Source organism: Dendropsophus ebraccatus, chromosome 14, assembly GCF_027789765.1.
Source record: "Dendropsophus ebraccatus isolate aDenEbr1 chromosome 14, aDenEbr1.pat, whole genome shotgun sequence".
Lineage (NCBI taxonomy): Eukaryota > Metazoa > Chordata > Amphibia > Anura > Hylidae > Dendropsophus > Dendropsophus ebraccatus.
In genome coordinates this window covers 21,857,738-21,880,675 of record NC_091467.1, presented here as the reverse complement: position 1 = coordinate 21,880,675, position 22,938 = coordinate 21,857,738, and the positions used below count along the sequence as shown (strand labels likewise).

The following is a 22,938-nucleotide window of genomic DNA, read 5'->3' as shown; positions in this document are numbered from 1 at the left end:
GGCAAAGCAGCTCAGGGGACTGTGCTTTAGCTCTGTACACATCTTATCTCTTACACAGACACACAGTTTTTTGTCAAACAGCCACTGATCCTTCACCCCATACCCCTACTATAACTGACAGCGGAACCAAAATTCGGCCACCAGTTATGTCTCCCATCCGGCCCTTGTCCTTCCCATATACAGGAACCTTTGGCATGGCTAGCATTCCTGTATTCTTTATGGGTAGAAGTAAGACGTGGCCAGAGAGCTCTGGCTGCGGTTTATCTCTCCTAGAATAAAGGGGTTAGGCAGTGATTTTCCATCACCCCTACCCACCATCACCACTGACTTCATTTGACGATGGTCATTCAAGAAGAGCCCCATACACCTTATAGGGGAGAAGTAAGACGTGGCCAGAGAGCTCTGGCAGCGGTTTATCTCTCCCAGAACAGAGGGTTTATGCAGTGATTTTTCCATCATCCCTACCCACCATCACCACTGACTTCATTTGACGATGGTCATTCAAGAAGAGCCCCATACACCTTACAGCAATATGAGTGGCAGGTACAGCCAACAAAATTATAGGGTGTATGGGTACCTTTACACTGTAGAAACCATTGTGGAGAGAAAAGGAGAAGCAACACTTAAAGGGGTTATCCACTAGTTGTTATGGTGTATTTAGCATTCACTTAGGAACCTGTTGTGAGGGAGATCCTAAAAACTTTTCCCCACCACACGGGCATTGGCTGATAGATGTCTTTCGGTTTGGGTACATCTAGCATCTTTTTAGCCGAAACCAGGAGTGGCAAAAACAGAAGAGCTATGGAGATATTTTTACCTTTTTCTGTGTCTTTGGGCCCACTAATGGTTTTGACCAAAAATAATGACTGGAGTTGAGTGCAACTGGAGTATGCTCAAGTCTGATTGTTCTCACGTCAATAACTGAAGAAACTGCATGCAGCCTTATGGGTTCTGGGAAAAGCGGCCATGTTTTTCTAAGCCTGGACAACCTCTTCTTTTCTGCTGGATCAGCTTAGACAGTTTCAGGGACTGACTGATCCCTTTCTTCCTTCATATATTCCACCTCTTACAGGCTCATTGTGTTACTCACTTTCCCCTTTTAGGCTATGTTCACACTACGTAAAACTACGGCCGTAGTTGTGCGGTGTGGACAATGCCTTGTGTGCAATGGGATCCCGGCCGGAGCGTACACACATTGCATGCGCTCCGGCCGGGATCTGTGCGGCGCCGGAAAAAACTGACAGGTCAGACCTGTCAGTTTACACAGTGAAGCGAGCAGCTCCGCCCGCTTGCTTCACTGTGGGCTATGGGAAGCTCTGATGCGGGCGCGCGCTGATGCGCCTGCATCAGAGCTCTGCGGCCGAAAGATCATCCGGCCAGAGACCGGCCGTTCCGTGACGTAGTGTGAACATAGCCTAAATGTTACATCTGCCTTGTATATAGATAGTACAAACACAGGAGTCTTGGAGGAGACGACGTCAGTCGGGGAGATGAACTTTCACTTAACAAATAAATCACGATCATTCTTATTTTTCCTTTCCATGGAATAACAAATGTTTCATGCTTTTATTTTATTTATTTTTTTAAACAAAGAAAGTGGAAAGTCTGCGACAGACACCTGATGAAAGCGGAGTTGCATGGCAACGAGAGTATGTTATACTGTTCTGCTTATCATGGGGAAGAAAATGGCAAATAAATAGCTAGACGAGATTGAGAGGAGCTCCATTCGCTCCAGCTATCAGGTCAGAGATGGGACTATTTACAGAACGTCTTCACACAAACTAATAGAATGATAGTTCTCCTAATGTGTGATTTTACTGCACCATCTTCAGTAGTGACTGCACAGCTTATTCTCTACTCCTGCAGTAGCTACGAGGATTCTGGTCTCCTGTACCTGCACAGGCGTCATGGAACATACATCAGCTTTACTATAAGGCTGGATCACACAGAATTAGGCCAAAATGAGTTCCAAACTTTGTGTAAACCGATTCTGTCAGCCCAGTTTCAGGCTCAGAGCTCAAGTGTCAAGGAGCTGGGGCCCAGCCGTAGCATACATGCATGCCTCCTCTCCGAGACTGCATCTGCCATGAGGCCAGTTGAGCTTCTCGCCTCAGGGGATGCCACCTAGGGAGAAGGAGGGTGCGGCATTTACACTGCTGTACTGTGAAATGGGGAACTACATCACGACATGTTGGTTCCTTTTCAGGAGAATTCATGAAGATAAGTCCTGAGCAGTTTCTGAATGTTTTGGAGCAAAAAAAGGAAGACATTACTACTGCCTACAGGTGCTGTGCAGGAGTGCTGCACATTAAGGTCACAGTACTGGATAGGAGTGAACCCGAGTGTGCAGCATTTGATTACCGTAGATGAAGCCCTAAGGAGTCCTGGAAAACATGGATACAGCCATAGGTCACTCTGTATCCTTGCTTTCCTGGACTCCCTAGGGCTGCATCCAACTTCTTCACCCACTGGTAATCAAATACTGCACACTCGGGCTCGGACAAAACTGAGCGTGCTTGAGGTTCTCTCATCTCTACAGAGTACAGGTCTTTCTAGGTAGTTGCAAGGATTTTTCTGCTCATGGGCCTCTAGAGGTCCTGTAAATATATTTCCCAGGGTACGGAGGGTCTTACACGTGCACTTTAAAGTCATTTTATGTGTAGTTTAAGAGGCATATCCTTTGTATGTGGTCTAATACAAACCTGGTCTACCCATGCCTAGGAGTGTGTGTATGACTGCATCCATGTACTGTATGTTGTAAGTATGCATGAATACACATATGTATGGATGTCTTCACATATATTTTAAATATTCATGTAACAAGTTTTTTTCAAGTACCGTGTTCAAGTACTGAACTTGGTTCTACTACTGTATCTATTTACCGTGCAAACCTATGATGCTGTATATGCACATATAGGTCTATAATGAATGAGCTGATTATAGTGAGTATGGGTAGGGTAAAAAGGCTAGGTGCAGACCTGTTCCTCCCTCCCTCACCCCTTCTTCCTTGCTTCCACCCTGAGTCCTGTATGTTGGCCAATCAAGGCAGGGTGGTGGAGGGAGAAGACATGCATGCTGCGGCTTGGCACCACCTAATTGACACTGTAGCTCTGCACATGATATAGGGCCGACAAGTTCCCTTTAACGGTGCGTTTACACCTACAGGATCCGCAGCAGATCTGCAGCAGATCCGCAGCAGATTTGATGGTGCAGATTTGATGCTGTGTTCAGTTATTTAAATAAAATCTGCTGCGGATCTGCTGCGGATCCGCTGCAGATCCGCAGCAGAAAATACGTTGAGGATCCGGTAAGTGTGAACGTACCCTAAATAAATATTGTTTTAGAATTAGGATGAATAATAATGACATAACATTCCCTTCCTCTTATCTGATAATAAGAAAACATGAGTGGCTCCCATAGTTTTTAGAGACTCTCAATGTAACACTTCCAGCCGTTACAAGAATTCAGAGAAGACATATAGAGGGCTTCTAATAGAGCACATGGCTAAACAGGATTTTTGTGAATTTTTTAAAGCATACAGACCCAGCCCCCTATGCTGAGACCAAACCTCAGTTCACCAAGACCACTCCCCCTTTGTTAGACTTGGTGGGCCCATCTCCTCTTGCACACAAAGAGGGGGGCAGTACTCGGATGCATGCTTACCCTCTCCCCTTCCCAGACCCTCACTAATGAAAACTTTACACTGTGAGGAGTTGGCTGGGTTTTTGCATTCACCTTTGAAGCCCAAAACAAGAGAACTTTGGTTCTGTTCACATTTTTGTCAGATTTAAAACTCATTCTGCAATTTTTAGTGGGAAAGCTACTTCTCAACCCAATGCTAAGCTGGATCCCCATAGATCCCATTGATAACCATAACATCAGTCATCTGACTGATCCGGAAAAGTATGATGGCTTCCATTATGAACAGAGGTAACGATAGAGAGAGCTTAATGGGAACCAGTGATCCCTATGGTTGCTACTAGAACCATGGTCTTCGGTTGAGCACCATTTTGAATCCTCAGGATACCTAGGATAGTGTTAAAAGGGGATGTCAGTGTGTCGGTGGCCTGTTGCAGGTGGCATAATCAAGAGCAGCTCCCTTTGCAATTGCGAACCAATGATGTCCCAGATGTGCTTGATGGAAGTAGTGTCGGACTGGCCCACCAGAGGCTTCGGTAGGCCCCCAGCTTTAGAACCTGCACTAACACTGACTGACATGTCTTTTTACACTGGTTCTTCATTGGTGGGCCTCCAAGATCATTTCCTCTGGTGGGTCCCAGATACCCCAGTCCGACACTGCATGGGAGACAAGTGCAGAGACACTGCAGGCCATGGTAGCATGTTTAGGCCATGCAGGCTTCTATCTGTAGCACGAGCAACATGCGGCCTTGTGTTGTTGAGCTGCAAAACTGGACACTTTGGAGAAATGGCCGTACCACTGGTTCCAAGCACAAAACAACGTAACACAAAGTTGTTGGTATACTTGAAAAAAAAAAGTCTAGAGGGGTCTGACTACCGTATATTATGTCACCCCACACTATAATCCAGGGAGTAGAACCAGTCTCATGAATGACAATTCATGGAGATGTCCTCATGGTCTCCAGACCAATCTCCAACTATCATTGTGCCTCATGCTGAAGAGGCTAGACCGCCATTGCCTTCTTACACTGCACCATGATTGTCTCTGAGAGCGGTCGTGTTACAGTTTAGATATCCTAGCCTAGATACAGTATATGGCGTCTAATTTTAGTACTTGTACAGAATGGATCACACCCACTGCCATTCTTCTAATCCAATGGTTTCAAACTTGTGGCCCTGAAAGCTTTGGCTATAGCTGTCTGGGCATAATGGGAATTGTTATACCACTTGCAGATTTTAGCTACACCTGCTAACTTTATGACTTATCCATCTTGGTGTTATTGCCATGTGCCTGACAAAATCCTGACAATGCCCCTACTGCAAGGTTGATAATGTAGGGCCCTGGGCTCTGAATGAGTTTAAGGGGCTTGTCTGTAATCTGGTAATTTAGGGGTCCGGTTCAGGGTGATCTCTCAGTGCTCAGCTTGTTATGCTATCCCTACACTTTTAAAGGGGTTATACATTTTTTTTTAGCTCAGTTCAATTGGAGACGAGAGAGGTGCTGTTTCTGGAAGAAAATAGCCACGTTTTACCAAGCCTGGATAACCCCTTTATGGATAAGGGTGCATCTCAGTGGCCTGATTGAATTATTTCTAAACATAACTTGGCAGGAAAATAAGTTGTTGCCTAAACAATGGGTCTATTTAAATATTTTCTAAGAGGTCCAGCCTGTTTCAGGTACACCATTGATGGAAATATTTACTGATCAAATGTGAATGAGAACGTATCCCTTATATCTCTGTACTACAAGACAACTGTTTTACTTAAAAAACAAAAAAAGTCAAGAGATCTCACTGTTCTATTCCTGCGAGTGAACCTGTTTTTGAGTGATATAACATGGTGCCACCTGCTGACTGGATTCAGTAAACACACGGCTCATAAGTGCATCTGATCTGCCTCCATTATTCCTCTGCCACACAGGCCACTATACAGGATCTGTTCTTGTGTATGACTAAAAGGGATGTCTCATAAGGGGCATTACTATACATAGATTTTGTAAAGAGGGATCCTATGCTTGGGATTCTCCTTCTAGGAGACAAGGGACCTTCGAGGAGAGCAAGGGACCATAGCTAGCATTGAGCGAACTTGCCAAACTGTTCAGGTTCGGCAAACATACTCCAAACCAGAGCGCTCTGCATTTGATTCCCGGCGTCTGGAGAAGTTGGATGCCACCCTAGGGAGACCTGGAAAAGATGGATACAGCCATAGGCTATGTTCCCACTTCATAATACTATCGGGGAAGGTGGCCATCTTGTAACATAGACGGCTGCTTATAATGATCATATTTAACAAGACGGAAGCCTTTACCTGATATTTCCCCAAAGCAGGAACATAGCCTATGGCTGTATCCATCTTTTTCAGGACTCCCTAAGGCTGCATCCAACTTCTCCAGATGTGGGAAGCCAGATGCCGAGTGTTTGGATTCAGAGAGCGTTTGCCAAACACGAACTGTTCGGCAAGTTCGCTCAACGCTAGACATAGCACACACTTTAGTCACATGGCTGCACCTATTAACTTTGGCAGGACTGGCCGAGGGCCTAAAGTGTATTTTGGCTTACCCCCGCTGACGGCCTAAAGTGTATTTTGGCTTACCCCCGCTGACGGCCTAAAGTGTATTTTGGCTTACCCCGCTTTCTCCATACGGAACACATAAATGTTAGGCCCAGCTGAATGTTCATGTGTATGGTGATAGCTGTCAGCCAAACAACCATCAAGTCATCAGTTCCTATAAATGTATAGCCACCTTAAGAATAGTGCCCACTCTACTAGACCCAGCTTGTCCATGTACATGTGATTATTCATGTTTTGTTGTGGAGACCTAGGGCCACATGGGTTGGATTTGCTGTGGATAATTCTGCAGCAGATCTGACCATGAATCGGCAGGGAAATCCACATACCAGACTCACATAAAAAATAAGGCAGTGTAGTCACATATTCCCAATAGTGTGGAGCAAGAGGCCAAACTGTTTGGGTTTAGCAGCGTTCTCTGACCCCGAACACTTGGTATTTGACTCCCCGCAGCTTCAGAAGTCGGATGCCACCCTGATGAAGTCGGATGAATCCTGGAAAACATGAATACAGCCAAGGGCAAGGGCAGCATCAAACTTCTGCAACTGTGGGGAGTCAAATGCAGAGTGTTTGGGTTCAGAGAACATTATCGAACCCGAACAGCTTGGTCTCTGTGCTCAACACTATTCCCTGACACTCCTGTGTCTCCTGTTTAAATGAAAACCTTGCATGGGTTAATAAAAGGCCCACTTATTGGAGTGTTGTTTGGGTCTCCTTTCTTCTGTATTGTAAAGGACTTTTGAGGTGGACACCTATGCTATTTCCATTGCCCCAGTTGTCTACGTGCCATTTTATTACCAGATCCTGGTAAACCGAGATCAGAAAAACAGCACAGGACCAACAATATTGGAGGGGAGTACTCTGTGTTTTTTTTTTTTTGTAGTTTTCTGTAGATTTTGCTGCTGATCCATAACAACGTCTGAAAAATCCACCCCGTAGGTCAGTTTCCATTTCCTAAGAATGTTTGTGGGATGTGTAAAACCTTGTCCGCTTACCGGCAGCTGTATTTCTTTGCAGATTAGACTGCATTCACACGTTCAGTGATTTTCCCGATCCGTGATTGTGGTCTGCTAGCTACCTCCGTGACCTTGCAAAACAGTCTGTTTTTCATCCCTTTTGCATCTGTGTGTTTTTTTCACGGATGTGTTTTATAGCATTTTAAATTACATTGATTACATCACATCCGTGTACATCCGTGAATAACATGGATCTTATTGATTTCTATGGGGAATTCTTTCTGTGCTTCCGTTCCGAGTTATGACATGTCCTATTTTTAAGGCTGCATTTACACGTTCCGGAAAGTTGTCTGTGCTCATGGATCCATGCGCACGGACAACGTTACAGCCCATTGCTTTCTATTGGGCTACTCAGACATTCCGTAATTTCACGGATCTGTGATCCGTTCCGTTTAAAAATAGGACATATCATAACTCGGAATGGAAGCACGGAACGGATTCCCCATAGAAATCAATGAGATCTGTGTTTTTCACGGATGTACACGGATGTGAAATTCGTTTCCATCCGTGGAAAGCACGGATGTGATGTAATCAATGTAATTTAAAATGCTATAAAACACATCCGTAAGAAAAAAAACGGACACGGATGCAAAAAGGATGAAAAACGGACTGTTTTGCACAGATCACGGAGGTAGCTAGCAGACCACAATCACGGACTGGGAAAATCACTGAACGTGTGAATGCAGTCTAAACGGAACAGATCACGGATCCGTGAAATCACGGAACGTCTGAATAGCCCAATAGAAAGCAATGGGCTTTAAATGCGTGTGAATGCAGCCTAACCCTGTCCCATCTCCATCCTTTTAATGGCCGTTTAATGGCCATTGCCCACCGGCTTTACATTCATTCTGATGGTTACCATCACATCAAATCCAGAGTTTATGTAACTCGTAATTCGTAACTCATTGCGTTTCGGCTACCTTTTAGTTACCATGCATTTTTTTTAGTGGATGTGATGAGCTATGTAACATTTTGCAGTCATTGTCATGGTGTAGCCTTACAATGTGACCTTATAATACCCGGCAGCCATCTGCATCAGGTCTATGTGACTTATGGCAAATGTTCAACTGCACGGAGACCTCTGGTCTATCGCAATCTGGGAATCAGGGTATTTTTCAACCTACAGAAAGGGGAAATAAATATCTGTTTCCCCCCCTAACATTACACTAATAGCCCCCATCTCCATTATCAGTGGGCTGCAGCAGCTGGACCCTCTGATAAAGCAGCTTGCACTGAAGAGGAGGATAATGCACCCTCTCCATGACTGCTAGGGGGGGCTCCTTGCTTTATCTCCACTGTGCAGGTGTAAGGACACCCTGCCCCCCTTCTTCAGAAGGAGGTGGCTTGCTGTAGCTGCGACGGCCTCCATCACCTCCTCTCCTCCCTCCTCTGATGGATCAGGCTGCAGGAACCCCTGGATCTGCATTCCTCGGCTGCTCCTTCCCTCCCTCCTCTCTCTCTGTCAGTGGCAGCAGATGCTCTGTCTTGTAGTATGGGCTGATCTGCCAGCATCGCTCCTTATTGCATTGGATTACGAGCAAGACTCTCGCTGCAAAGTGCACGGGAGACAAGTGGAGTGCGGTCACCACAGCAACCATATCCTTGTCGTAAGGCGAAGGAGCACAAGACTCACATTGCAAAGGTCAGGGTTGTGCCAGGCGGAATGGTGAAGCCGGACAGAGCCCTGGGAGAGTGCTTCATGCATGAGACGGGCAGGGGGGTGCAGTACGTGCCCCTTCACCTCCTCCTTTCTAGGCAGCATCATGTAACCAAGAGGAATGGTGCTGATCTCCGCCTCGTCTCCACTGCACGGAGGTGCCTCTTCTGATGGATTAGCAGTCAGTGCAGGATTTAGAGTCCATAGAGTAGGTAAGACTGAGGCTCATTCATGATCTCCTCCTCATCTCCTCGTCGCCTTCTTCTCACATCTTGATGGCGGTGTCGCCTTGCTGTGTCTCAGGGTTGCAGGCTTTCCGCTCCTCTCTCTGCAACCTGTTCCATTTGCTCTTTGGCTTCCAGGTTGCTGTAAATGGAGAAACCCTCCAGACAGGTGTAAATAGGAACAGAGCCAGCATTGTCTGCCGGGAGCAGTTACCTGAGAGCTTTGTTTACAGTAGATCTCATTTCACACAGTCTCTGTGCCAAGAAAGTGCCCGCCACTTCTGCCATATCTCATGCCTTCTTGGCCTGGCGTTGAGAGGCGCAAATTGTTATCCGCATTATTGCATCAATCACTGAATAATTCTTATTCTGCCTTCCCGTGAACCCGTACATGCAAGAAATAGTCATGGCTTCTGGTCAAACCATTATGTCATCCATGTTAACCCTCAGTAACTTAGAATGTGATGTCATGCATCTTGGGAAGCAGGAGAGAATGGAAAGCCAACACATTACGCTGCATTGTGATTGACGTTCTTGCTTGTATAGCCTCCAGTTAACAGTATACACTGCCATCTGCGTACCCGCTCTGTAGTGCCACACACTGTTTTCTCTCCTTCACCTTAGTGGTTTGATATCATCACCGTGCTCTTGTCTAGACTATTGCACATTCGCCTGCCTCTCCTCCTTTTTGCTGCCGGAAAATGAATTTTGGATTAAATTAATTTGCATTTTCTTCGGCGTTGCACACATAGTCTTTTCGACTGCTGCTACCAGTCTTGTGCACACCAGGAAATTCAAAATAAAAAGATTCTTCTTCTTTTTTTTTTCCTGGGATTGTCTTAAATTATTTGTATTTATCAAAGACCCCCATGACCGGCATAATGCTACATAGACCCCTGTCCATTGCCCCTTTATTGCCACCCTTCCGCCTTTATACAGATAAACAGCCGCAGATGACAGTGACTGCTAGCAAATTTCCATCCTGATAAGTAATGCAAATGTGTTTGTACCTTTTCCTGTATTTCTGTCAGCAGAACACTTTTTCCTTAAAAAAAAAAAAACAGATCATATAGTGGGTGAAATCTGGGAGACAAAGGTGAACAGGTACTTTTCTATATACTGTACGCTCACCTTGTGATGTTGTACTAAGAGCACAACATCTATATGCGCTATCAGTGAAGAATGAAGAGCCGGAGATGCCGGGAGTGCGTGTTGTTGGAGGGGTCCAGAGCCACTGGGTTCCAACAGGGATATTCAGGATAAAGGTGTCCAATCACCGTGGCAGGGTGAAAGAAAGGATTTACCCCCTCTTGGCGCTGAGCGGCGGTTACAGATGGAAGCAGATGTTGGTGCTTCTGTACATTTAATATCTCGAATAAAACAATGTGTTTCGAGGTACAGGGACCCCTTTATCAAGTTAAGAGACGTCTCTTTTAACTTGATAAAGGGGTCCCTGTACCCCGAAACGTGTTGTTTTATTCGAGATGTTAAATGTACTTTCTTTCACCCTGCCACGGTGATTGGACACCTTTATCTTTAAAAAAACAGATGTCAGTGGCGCCCGCAGAAAGGCCAGAAGTATCCGCTTAGCCTCCATGTAATGCAGTGGAAGGATATACTTTAAAGGGCACCCGTCACATGTACCGTGTATTAGATTAAATTGAGCCAAGCGGGTTGATATATAGTTTTCTGGGAAAAGAGTCTGTAGATCATGTAATTTATTCATTAAATGCTGTACTCATTTTGAGCTTAGAAGTCCAGTGGGCGGGCCTACTCAATGACTTAGTAGGACCACCCCCTGGACTTTTATAACTATAAAAAAAAAAACAATAAATATGATATATACCGATTTTCCCCCCAAAACTATATATTAATCTTCTCAACCCTGTTCTATGCTAACAAGTTATAAAATAAAATTTTCAATATGACAGGTTCCCTTTAAATCTGATATTGTATATAGTGTAGCAACTAGAGATGAGCGAACCAGGTTCGGTATTTGATTAGCGGTGGCTGCTGAACTTGGATAAAGCTCTAAGGTTGTCTGGAAAACATGGATACTGCCAATGACTATATCCATGTTTTCCACATAGCCTTAGGGCTTTACCCAACTTCAGCAGCCACCGCTAATCAAATGCCGAAAGTTCGGGTTCGGATGGAATTGGGCATGCTTTAGGTTCGCTCATCTCTAGTAGCAACCCATACAGCCATAGGCCATATCCATATTTTCCAGGAATCTCAGAGCTGCATCCAACTTCTGCAGTTACCAATAGCCACACAAGCATGCTCGAGTTTTGTGCATCTCTAGTAGTAAGCACTACAATAGTTGAATTTAGTGTTGGACAGAGATGGGGGGGGGGGGTCTCACCATTGTTAACTAAATGGCAATAGAAGTGATCACCATGATGTAGTTCTAGATAGCTTTGCACTTACTAAGGCTCTTGTGGTACTTTTATGTCATTGTGTGTTGACAGTTTAACCCCTCAGTCTTGTTCCCAATTTTAGTTCTTTTGTTTCTTCTAAGAGCCATTACTTTATTCTTTTCCTGTAGACAGAGCTATATGGGGGCTCGTTTTTTGCTGGATCCTTTGTACTTTTGAATAGCACCTCTGATATTATAGTATAACCTATGGTGATATCCTTGGGTGGAGAAGACCTCTGCAGCATCTCTTTGAGTTGAAAATAGAGGTCCAGGGAGGGAGATGTTTTCTGGGTTAACGTACCAATGGGCCCAAGTGACAAGAAGACTTGACATATTCATCTTGCAATCTAATCATAGTCAATATATTTCCATGTAGTAGTATGAGACACTTTAACTTTCATCCAGAGCAGAGCGTCTTTGCATCTGGAGGACCCTGCACGATCCTGAATTACACACACAGCCCATTAATACTAATGTGCACCTTGTAATGCTTTGTTTAACCTGTGGTGGCGCTAGTTAGAGGATGAAACACTCACTGCTGTGTTCTTCTCCAAATCACGGCTGATCACTGGCGTTACTTCCTGTGACCAGCTAATTTTATTTTATTTTTTGCAACTCTTCAGCCAAAAAGGGATTGGCAGCATCTGGTAATCCTTTTAAGATGACAATAAAGGGAAACGTTTGCTTGTCAGCCTTGTCTTACATACTTCCTCCGAATCTTTTGACAGTCACCTCCAGCATGTCTGCCGGTCCGAACTATGATTTATGTATGAGTTATGGCCATGGCAGTGTACAGTATTCGCTCCCCTTGTTTCCTAGTACCCAGGCGCTTATGTGCAGGTTCCTCCTCTCTCTCGGAACGGTTCTCATTTTGCATTAAACGCTTTAGAACTGATAAAAGCTTGTTCGCTTCCAGTGTATAAAAGACAATTGAAACATAGAAAGAGAATAATGTAGTGGGAAGTGCTAGGGACGTGACAGGATTCTGACAAAGTGAAGGTGACGGCTGGACACAGGAGACTGAGAGCTGCAGCACATCCTCCGGCTGAGAGGAGGAGGAGGAAGCTGAGCCGAAGAGGCTGCTGGCATACCCCACAGTCTGACGATAATTAATATACCGCCAATTACATTACGCCACAAAATTATCTCCCTTTATTAATAATAGGCAGCGTTATGAATGACTACATGATTTTATGTTTTAAAGGGACATTATGTCTGTTTGTGCTCCAGTCTTTCTCAATGACTCATTGATGAGCTCCAAATGTGACAGCGGTGGATGGCCGCGAAGCCCCCGATGATTTACTAGCTAGCCGTTTAACACATTAACGATTAACACTCATTTGGCTTGTAGGTGTTTTATTGTGAAAAATACATTTCCGAGCGTAATGTGTGGGCATAATAATTGCATTTGTATTCATCACTGTTTGCCTGGAGGGAATATTAGGTTTGTTTTATGCGTCTCGTATTTGTATTGTTTTGCGCTGTTCTAGAATCCCTTCCTAAGTTTTGGCCGATGAGGGAATTAATAAGCACAGGCCTATTGTTAGGCCACATCCCCGATCTTCTCTCACTCTACCTTAAAGGGGCCATCCAATGAATCATTTTCATACCACAAGAACAGAATCATGTTAATAGCTTTTTACAGTGTCCTTCCCCTACGAATCCTAAGAACTGAGGTCCTCCATATGAATGGAAGGCTGAGCTCGGTAATGCTTGGAAGGCCTATAGAGAATGAATGGAACACTGGTTGTGCACATGCAGCTACATTTGTCCCCATTAACATTTTCCCTCCAGTCTCTTTGTCGGTGGGGGTACCAGTGGTCACCAGCATCCCTGTGTATAGGGAATGGTAGATGAAGTGTCGGATCCTCGGGGTAGGCGGGGACCACAGGAGCCAGAATGACGGCGCTTCACGGCTTCAGGTTTGATGAAGTAAAACGATGAATTTTGATGGTCTCATAAACAACGCGTTTCGAGGCATAAATTGCCCCTTTGTCAAGTAGGAGAGACATGTGTATAGGGAATAACTATGTGAGATGGGAAGAACCCTAAAAAGGGAAATTAGTTTCCAGTAGCCGCTTACCTCCTCTTGCCGTCGTGACTCTTCTGATCCTTGTAAGTCCCGCCGTTTTTGAGAAATGAAATCTTATACAAATATGCAAACTGGAGCACTGGGGGCGCCCACCCGCCACCTCCGATGCTTATGCCTACTGATGCATATTCCAGCCTGCCTGCGTGTGCATATGCATAAGTAGGTGCCAGCATTGGAGACAGCGGGTGGGTCAAAAGGTGCTCTGGGGAAGCCGAGGGACGTCCCCCAGTGCTCCAAAGGAGCTCGTTTGCATATTTTATACGACTTCATTTCTCGGCAGGACTTACAAGAATCAGAAGAGCCATGGCGGTAAGAGGAGGTAACCAGCTACGGGGAACTGTCACCAGGTATTCACGAACCTGCTGATAGTTTCCTTTTAGCTAAAGGTTGATAGCTGAACAACTTGCAGACACAGCCATAACATTTTTTGTCCATATTGGTTATTTGAACTTGCCTTTAGGATTAATAATACTGTCCGAACACTCTTGTGTATAGGCACCTCTAGTTTTCCTGCAGATAGGTAAAGGGGGATCCAGGGAATTAAAGGTTTATATATCCACAGTATAAACTCTCTACCAAGCAGGGCAGAAAGCTCTTTCTATTTCTGCTATAAAATGTAGAAACCTGGATGTGGGTAGGCTTAGTGAGCATGTGTGTCCACCAGCACTCAGCTCATTAGGTGGACATGCACATTACTACACACTGTGAACACAGGTGGCGCCATTCTATGTAGGTAAATATAACTCTCTCCTGTGGTTGCTCACTTGGTTGACTCCTTCACCATAGCTGCACATGGTATATGCATGTGGCAGCAGATAGAATCCCTGTGGCTCACGTCTGCCTATTGGGTTACTCTCCCCTAGTAGGAGACCAGCTTTGTGATTCAGTATCAAATTAAATTTGTAATAAACTTGATAAATTTAGAGGGTAGGGCCCCATTCACACCACGATTTGGGGCTTCTTATTGACTATATGGGATTCTGCAGACAAAGGCCATTGGCATTCAGACACCCCCGTTGTACATTTTAGGAAACACCTCATACATCCAGAAAATCTATACATTCTGGAAAGCATACATGAAAAGGGCCCTTTAAACAAAAAGGGATTGAGCAAAGCTGACAGCCCCTTTAAGCTGACCCTGAACAAATTTATCCCAGTGTCCGTTTTTGGGGCAATAAATTGTTTGTCTATAGCAGGGATGGGGAATCTTCGGCCCTCCAGCTGTTGCAAAACTACAGTTCCCATCATGCCTGGGCAGCCAAAGCTAAAGCTTCGGCTGCGTGGGCATGATGGGAATTGTAGTTTTGCAATAGCTGGAGGGCCGAAGGTTCCCCATCCCTGGTCGATAGGAAGTCTTGGGCACCAATTCTTGTAATTATGTAATCTTTTCCCAACTGGATTTTGGTGGTCTGTTACCACAGATTGCTCCCCAGCAGTACATTGCACTGCTATATCTACACGTATGTTGCAGCCTATATAGCGTGCTGTGTAGAAGACTACAGCTGTTGTGATGATACTTTGCAGTCGGCTCATGTTCTTGAGCAAGCATTACATCACTTTCTACTATCTACAATTAATCAGCATCGATCGAGGATATGTGTGAGACGCCTTCTGTGCTGCCATAGTGAGGTGCGATGCACACAGCAGTGCCTTGTTCTTTTTGTTCATTTTTTACAACCTTAACCCTCACTATACTGGGCTTTTAGCTGCCATACCAAGCCCATATCTTATCTCTCATTACCCTAGTTGTCTATATTCTGTGTAGTATCATAACATCACGATGAGCCTTAACGTCCTATTACACGGAGTGATTTTTAGCGATTAGCGACTAACGATAAACGATTGAAACAAGATTTTTTGTCGTTAACCTGAAATCGTTCACCATATTACACAGAACGATGGTCATTAGTTACTATCGTTATTGCGATCGTTACTATGATCGTTTATTCCTTCTGATCCCAGCAAAACAATGAACAATGTGCAATTACACTGAATGATTAGTGAACCAATGCGGAACTTGAGCGAACGAATGTGGAATTACAGCGAACGTTTAACGATAATTTTAGGTTTCAGATCTAAATAAACGATCAACGACACACAAACGGTGGTCGATGATTGCAATTACACAGAACAATTATCGTATAAATTCGAATGATATAACGATTTTCCGCATGATAATCGTCCCGTGTATCCTTAGGCCCTATTGATTAGCCAGTTTTTTTTAAAAAACAAGGTTCAGTTGTGCAATTTGATGCAGTATTATACTAAGGTGCATGTATCCTATGTATTTAGCTGAAACGGTAGATCATTTACAGTCTTATCACGGTCACTGGGTTCAGACAATAGCTAAGTGAATAGCTATGGTTTACTTAACTGATAAAAACAAGACACAACATAAATAAAATAAAACATAAAGGTGTTATCATACTCCAAAAAACAAGGGTCTATCCTCAAAATAGTCCATCAATATTAAATCAAAGGAAGTTCCCATTCCTGGAAAACCCCATCGATCAGCTATTTAAAGAGGCTGTAGTTTATATTAGCTTCTCTTTACAATTACTATTACCAGTGGCGGATTAAAAGTACCCTGGGCCCCGGGCTGTCCACCCAACCTGGGCCCCCCCCCCAGTCAATTTGCCCACATTATAATCCGCTACTGCCCCCCACACACACACGCACACACACACACACGCTGTCCCCAATAAACACTGGCTGCCTCCCCTCCCTGCTGGCCCCAATAAACATAATGTTTGGTCCCTTGCTGCTATCCCCAAGTAAGCACAGAGGATGTCAGGAGAGGAAGATGCTGATCTTATAGGGGAAGTCAAAGCAGCACAGAGGATGTCAGGAGAGGAGGGTGTTGGTCTATAGGGGAGGTCAAAGCAGCACAGAGGATGCCAGGAGAGGAGGGTGCTGATCTTATAGGAGACGTCAAAGCAGCACAGAGGATGTCAGGAGAGGAGGGTGCTGGTCTATAGGAGAGGTCACAGCAGCACAGAGGATGTCATGAGAGGAGGGTGCTAATTTTATAGGGGAGGTCAAAGCAGCACAGAGGATGTCAGGAGAGGAGGGTGCTGGTCTATAGGGGAGGTCACAGCAGCACAGAGGATGTCAGGAGAAGAGGGGGCTGATCTATAGGGGAGGTCCGAGCAGCACAGAGGATGTCAGGAGAAGAGGGTGCTGATCTATAGGAGAGGTCCGAGCAGCACAGAGGATGTCAGTAGAAGAGGGTGCTGATTTATAGGAGAGGTCAGAGCAGCACAGAGAATGTCAGGAGAGGAGGGTTCTGATCTTATAGGGGAGGTCCCAGCAGCACAGAGGATGTCAGGAGAAGAGGGTGCTGGTCTTATAGGGGAGGTCGTAGCGCCCAGCAGCACAGAGGATGTCAGGATAGGAGGGTGCTGATCTATAGGGGAAGTCCCAGCAGCACAGAGGATGTCAGGAGAGGAGGCTGCTAATCCTATAGGAGATGGTCCCACTTTATAGATGGTCTCCCTCTTCCCCCTCTTGTAGATGGTCCCCCTCTTCCCCCCCCTTATAGATGGTGCCCCTCTTTCCCCCCCCCCCTTATAGATGGTCCCCCTCTTTCCCCCCTTATAGATGGTTCCTCTTTCCCCCTCTATAGATGGCCCCCCCCTCTATAGATGGTCCCCCTCTTCCCTCCTTATATATGGTCCCCCTCTTTCCCCCCTTTATAGATGGTCCCCCCCCTCTTCTCCCCTTTATAGATGCCCCCCCCCCCAGTCAGTAAATAACACAAAAATAACAAAATACAACTCACCTGCCGTCCTTTCTCCCGTCTCCGTCTCCGGCTGATGCGCGGCTGCCGGGGGTGTCCCGTCCTCTCTCGGCAACGCGCGTATCACACAGCTCCTAGTGCCGCCTGGGCCCTGACTTCCGGTACAAAGAGTGTCAGTACCGGAAGTCAGGGCACTAGGCGTACAGGGAGCTGTGTGATGGGTAGTATCTAAATCCCATACAGCAAAGGGACCTCACTGGGTGCGCGCACACAGCTCCCAGGCAAGCCCCGCCCCGGCCGGATTTCATTGGCTGCTCCACTCCGGGCTTCCTATCAGTTTAAATCAGACCCTGCCGGACCCCCGACCCTAATCCGAGCGTTTAGTATTAGGGTTAGGGTTGGGGGTCGGATTAGGGTTACGTCCCACTGATTCTCATGTCTAACCCTCCCCACAACCCCAACCCTAACCCTAACCCTCCTGATTAGCACCAACCCCGAGGGTTAGGGTTAGGGTTGTTGTGTGGGAAGGGGATAGTTAGATGATTTTAGTAACCCTAATCCGACCCCTAACCCTAATACTAAACGCTCGGATTAGGGTTGGGGGTCCGGCAGGGTCTGATTTAAACTGATAGGAAGCCCGGAGTGGAGCAGCCAATGAAATCCGGCCGGGGCGGGGCGGGGTAGCCATGATGCAAGGTTCTGCAGCCTTGCACAATTCACATGAATGAAACAATGCTTCAGGACCTTGCACTACTGTTACTAACAGTATGGCTATTACAGGTAGAAGCCAGTGCAAATATAGAGGAGGCTAGTTATATAATGGATTCAAAGACTGCGGGAAAAAATAGATTCACTCACTAGTTATGAGAATATAGTTTATTAGGGATAAAAACAAATACAAAGCAACAAGATATAAAGACGGAAACAGAAAAAAACATAGATAAAAGAGGACAAGAGATCTCTGTTGAATATCCAAAACCAAGAGTACCTTCAAATCCAAAAACCTGCACATTTCCATTGCAATATGCCACAGTTCCCCTAGAATGATAGTGTCTCTTGCTTTTATACTTCCTAAGCCTTCTTGAATTTTCCAAAATCAACCCACCCCCACCCTTTAATTTCCATTCTATAGGTGTACGAGCCGCGTGCATGCCAGTATATAGAATGTGGTTTAGTGTTCATGTACACAAATATTTGGGGGGAGGTGTGTATTATAAGAAATGTGATTCGAATGCTGCAGACACCATGTCACCTATTCTCGGCCAATAGCCGTGCAATGTTGCCGGGATTAGCTGTTACATTGCACGGTTATTGAGGGGAGAACTGGTGGCACGTGAACTTTCAGTTCACTTTCCAAAAGCATATGTGGAAACCTGGCCACTGATCTACAGATCTGTTATAATAGATTATCAATAATTATTGATACCTAATCCTTAGGATATGGGATAGTCCATTATGTTTAAAACCTGGTTAACCCTTTCATTAGTCTCTACCTATATAACCAATTGTACAAGCTTTTACAAAGCTTTCATGTGACTTTGTCCCATGCGCTTTGGTACAGAGGGGATAAAAAAAAAAGTGAGTATAGATTTTAGTAAGGATGGTCCGAACCTGCCGAGGTTTGGGTTCGTATGAACCCGAACGCTCGGCATCAGATTCCCGCTATCTGCCCGCTCCGTGCAGCGGGGTAGGACCGCCTGGAAAACTGGGATACAGCCTATGGCTATGGCTGTATCCCAGTTTTCCAGGCAGTCCTCCCGCTGTATCCACCCTCTCCACGGAGCGGGCAGACAGCGAGAATCATTGCCGAGAGTTCGGGTTTGTGCGAACCCGAACCTCGGCCGGTTCGGACCATCCCTAGTTTTTAGCCTGATTTTAACAATTTTTTTATAGGGATAAGTAAAACTCTGGTAAGCTTGGGTTCATCTGAGCATGCGGCATTACCGGTGGCTCAAAGAAGTTGGATGCAGCCCTAGGGAGTCTTAAGAAACATGTATACAGCCTATGGCTTATGGCCGTTTCCATGTTTTCCAGGACTCCTTAAAGGCTGCATCCAACTTCTTCAGCCACCACTAATCAAATGCAGCATGCTCTTGTTCACTCCTCTCTAATTTTTTATGTTATTTTCACAGAATTGGAACTTTAAGATTGAAATGTTATATTTGATGGGTGCATGAAACAACTATCCAACTGTTTAGAGCAGATGCTTTAATATCTCCTTGAATTGTTTATGATTCGATGAAAATGTCTTATTTAGGGTAAGAACATGAGATGTGGGACCAAAACAGGAAACCTTTATATACAAAAGTAGTTATTTCTTTAGGAAATATTTGTTTTCTACACCTAAAGGGGTTGGTCTGGCCTTTTTTTTTTTTTTACATTTTGCTGCTGTTGCATTGAAAACAATAAACATCCTATACTTACCTGTCTGTACTCCCCTGGTGTCCTGTTGCGGTGTTGCCGGTGCCCCTCGCTGACTGCAGAGCCTCCTCTTCTAAGAAGAGCTTGTCTTTGGAGTGACAGCCCACTCAGCCAATCACTGGCCGTGGGGCTGTCCTGTCTCAGTCAGTGATTGGATGAGCGGGCTGTGACTACCAAGATGAGTTTGTCTTGTAAGTGGAGGCACTGCAGTCAGCGGGGGACACCGGCGACGCAGAGAGATAAGCATAGGATGTTTATTGTTTTTAATGCATCAGCAGCAATATGTTAAAAACATTCCAGACAACCCCTTTAAGTATTTTCTGGGGCTACATGTAGTATAGCTTATTGTGCCACAGGGGCAGTGCAAAGGAGGACTTAGGGCCATATTACATAGCCCTATCCACGGGAGGAAGCAAGCGCCAGATCAGTACTCGCTTCCAATGCGTTCTGCACTCACTGTCTGTGCATGTAATAACGGACAGGAGTGGCAGGGGGGAGGAGCGGGAGGGGGCTGCCCGGAGGACGAAGATCGTCCAGGCAGCCCCCTCCCGCAGTTGCCCATGACCAATAGAGGTGAGCAGCAGTATGCAGCTGGTGCTACTATTACACTGAGTGACTGGTCATCGTGACTTTAGAACATAACGAAAGACAACGATCATCCAATATCGTGCATGTCGGCTGATCATTGCCTTTCAACATGAGCTATTATAGGAACGTCCGCTAATCGTTTCGTATCATAGGACCCTTAAGGTTGTATGCATTTTACCAACATTGTCTATGTATACACTGACTTGTGGAGAACTTTTCCATCTCGGAGATGGGGAACCTTTGGCCCACCAACTAGAATTGGAGTTGCAGCTATGCAACAGCTGGAGGGCCGTAGGTTCCCCATCCCATCTATCTTGTCGCAAGAAGACAGATTGTAGATATTTGATGCACTTGACCTGAAATATGGAAGGAGGTGGGTTTTTAGTTTGGAATTATCATTCAGTTTGACAGAAAAAGTAAATGCTTGAATTCTTCAATTTCGAGGCGTTCTGCAAAACATAAAAAAAAGACTGTGCTAGATGAAAATACTGTACTTTGACACTTTTACCTTTTCCCTTTTCTCTCTAGTTGCTTCAAGGCTCTTCATCTATCCTGCTTGCAGGGACCTCATGCAACCCTGATGCTCTGATGTATAGAGAGACCCAGGAGAATGCAGTGCCTGTGTGCCTAGATAACCCATCATCGGTAAGCTCCCCACCTCTTTCTTTTTCCTGGAAGGTCAGGCAGTTTATGTACATACTCTGGGGAGCGCAAGGGCCTTGCGGAGGATTTATTGTATGTTTTAGCCCGCTCTAAAGCACACACACCTTTATGGGTAATGATTTGGTGTGAAGGGTTTGTCTGATATGACGGGTACACCCTAGAGCATCACTTGGGTTCAGTATTACGAAGCTGTGTGCATCCTCCATGCATCCTAAGCACCATTTAATTTCACGCCAATTTAGCTAACCTGGTGTTCTGTATCCTGGGTGTATTCCTGCCGCTGCCAGGTGCAGCTGGGGCTGAATGAGCAAGTAGATAATATACTCTGTAAGCGGCTTCTTATGTAATTATTTCAGACAATAACAACCGTACCTAGAAGCCCAAGTAAACTAAAGCGGGAAGACTTGCGTTGTGCTAAAAAATAATGAAGACCCGAACAAACACTATAATAAAAAAGAGCAGATTGTAGTTTGTAAGAAACACATTTATGCGCAGTGGTCAGTGGATGAACAATATGAAGGCTTTGGGGCTTAATCTTAGGCCTCATTCACACGTCCAGTGATTTTAAGGACTGTCATTTAGTCCCGCACGATCCGTCTAAAACTCATCCGTGACTACATGCGTTTTTACATTTGTTTCCGCATTTTCCACTGATGTGCATCTCATCATCCCAGTATGTATTCCACCATGTGTAGGCATCATTCTGACCCTTGTTGTCCCCTCCCCTGTCATGCTGAGCCTCGTAGTCCCTTTTATGGCATGCTGGGCCTTGTAGTCCCCCCGTGTATGGCAGGCTGGGCCTTGTAGTCCCCCTATATATAACATGCTTGGCCTTGTAGTTCCCTCCTCACCCCCCCCCCCCAGCAGTGCATATTCTAAATACCCCCCCACCCCACCCCACCCCACCCCCTGGCAGCAGAGATGAAATGGTAGCGCATAATATAACCCCCCTTCACCATAACTTGTGTAGACCCCCGCTGCCATCTTCTCTCCGCTCCTGGCGTACGGACCAGAGTAGTCTCTGGTTACCTCCTGTTCCTGGCGCACAAGTGATGTCACTCATGTTGGGAGCCAGGAGAAGAAAGCAATGGAGTACTACGCCAGTTCGGAAGCTGGGAGAAGAAGCCAATGGGGAACTACGCAAGTTATGGTGAACATATGTATGTCAGCCGGCCCGGGGAAGGGGGTTGGAATGCACTGCCAGGTCCCCCTACTCCCCACATTAGGACATGTCCTGTTTTTTTGCAGCACAGATCATCTGAATAGACTAATGGGATTTAATAGGCCCTAAAATTTCACAGAACGTTTGAATACGGCCTTAGGCTTGGTTACTGCTGCTGTAATACATATGCATTTTTGCATCTGTAATATAGCAACAAGGCCAGGACTTGGATGCAAAAAAAATGCAAAAATGTAAACCCAAACCTATGAACCCAACCATATCCAAATTCTGGTCCCTCTCTTTACCATCAATGAACCCCATTTCCATTATCCTAGCAGCAGAACATTTAGAGGAACATACTCCCAACCATAGACCACTCTGCAAATGGCCGCTTCATTTTACCTCTTACTTTCTTTTACAATGGTCTGGTTAATTATCCAATGGTTATGGATGCAGGCAGACATTACGTCTAACGCCCTATGTTTAGTTGAAAATAAATCATTTTCTTTTCTTGAAAGAATTGCTGACTTCATTTATACACCTCCCTGCTGATGTTTCCCGTATGTCTAGGGCCATCTTTATTTTGTGAGATAAGCCCTATGTGGATTTGTTGTGTATAAAACACCAGGACCTACAGTAAAAGTCTATAGTATATACGTGTTGCATGAAAGCCATAGGGATCTTTACTTTCCCTGCTGCTTTCCTGCTTTAGGTTCACATTGTTCCCACTTAGGAGTTTATAAGGCCATA

The 22,938-nt window shown here is 45.3% G+C and overlaps 1 protein-coding gene across 12 annotated transcripts in view; it reads left to right on the top strand.

Annotated features, from left to right (window-relative positions):
- Positions 1-22,938, top strand: part of SRCIN1 (SRC kinase signaling inhibitor 1) — a 165,162-nt gene that overhangs the window by 62,637 nt on the left and 79,587 nt on the right. For 11 of the 12 annotated variants that reach the window (XM_069953482.1, XM_069953489.1, XM_069953481.1 and 8 more), the window contains exon 3: positions 20,892-21,008. In XM_069953482.1, the coding sequence (XP_069809583.1) occupies positions 20,892-21,008 (117 nt within the window). Of the gene's footprint in view, positions 1-8,768; positions 9,093-20,891; positions 21,009-22,938 lie in introns of those variants that run through there. The other variant, XM_069953486.1, reaches the window with a different exon arrangement.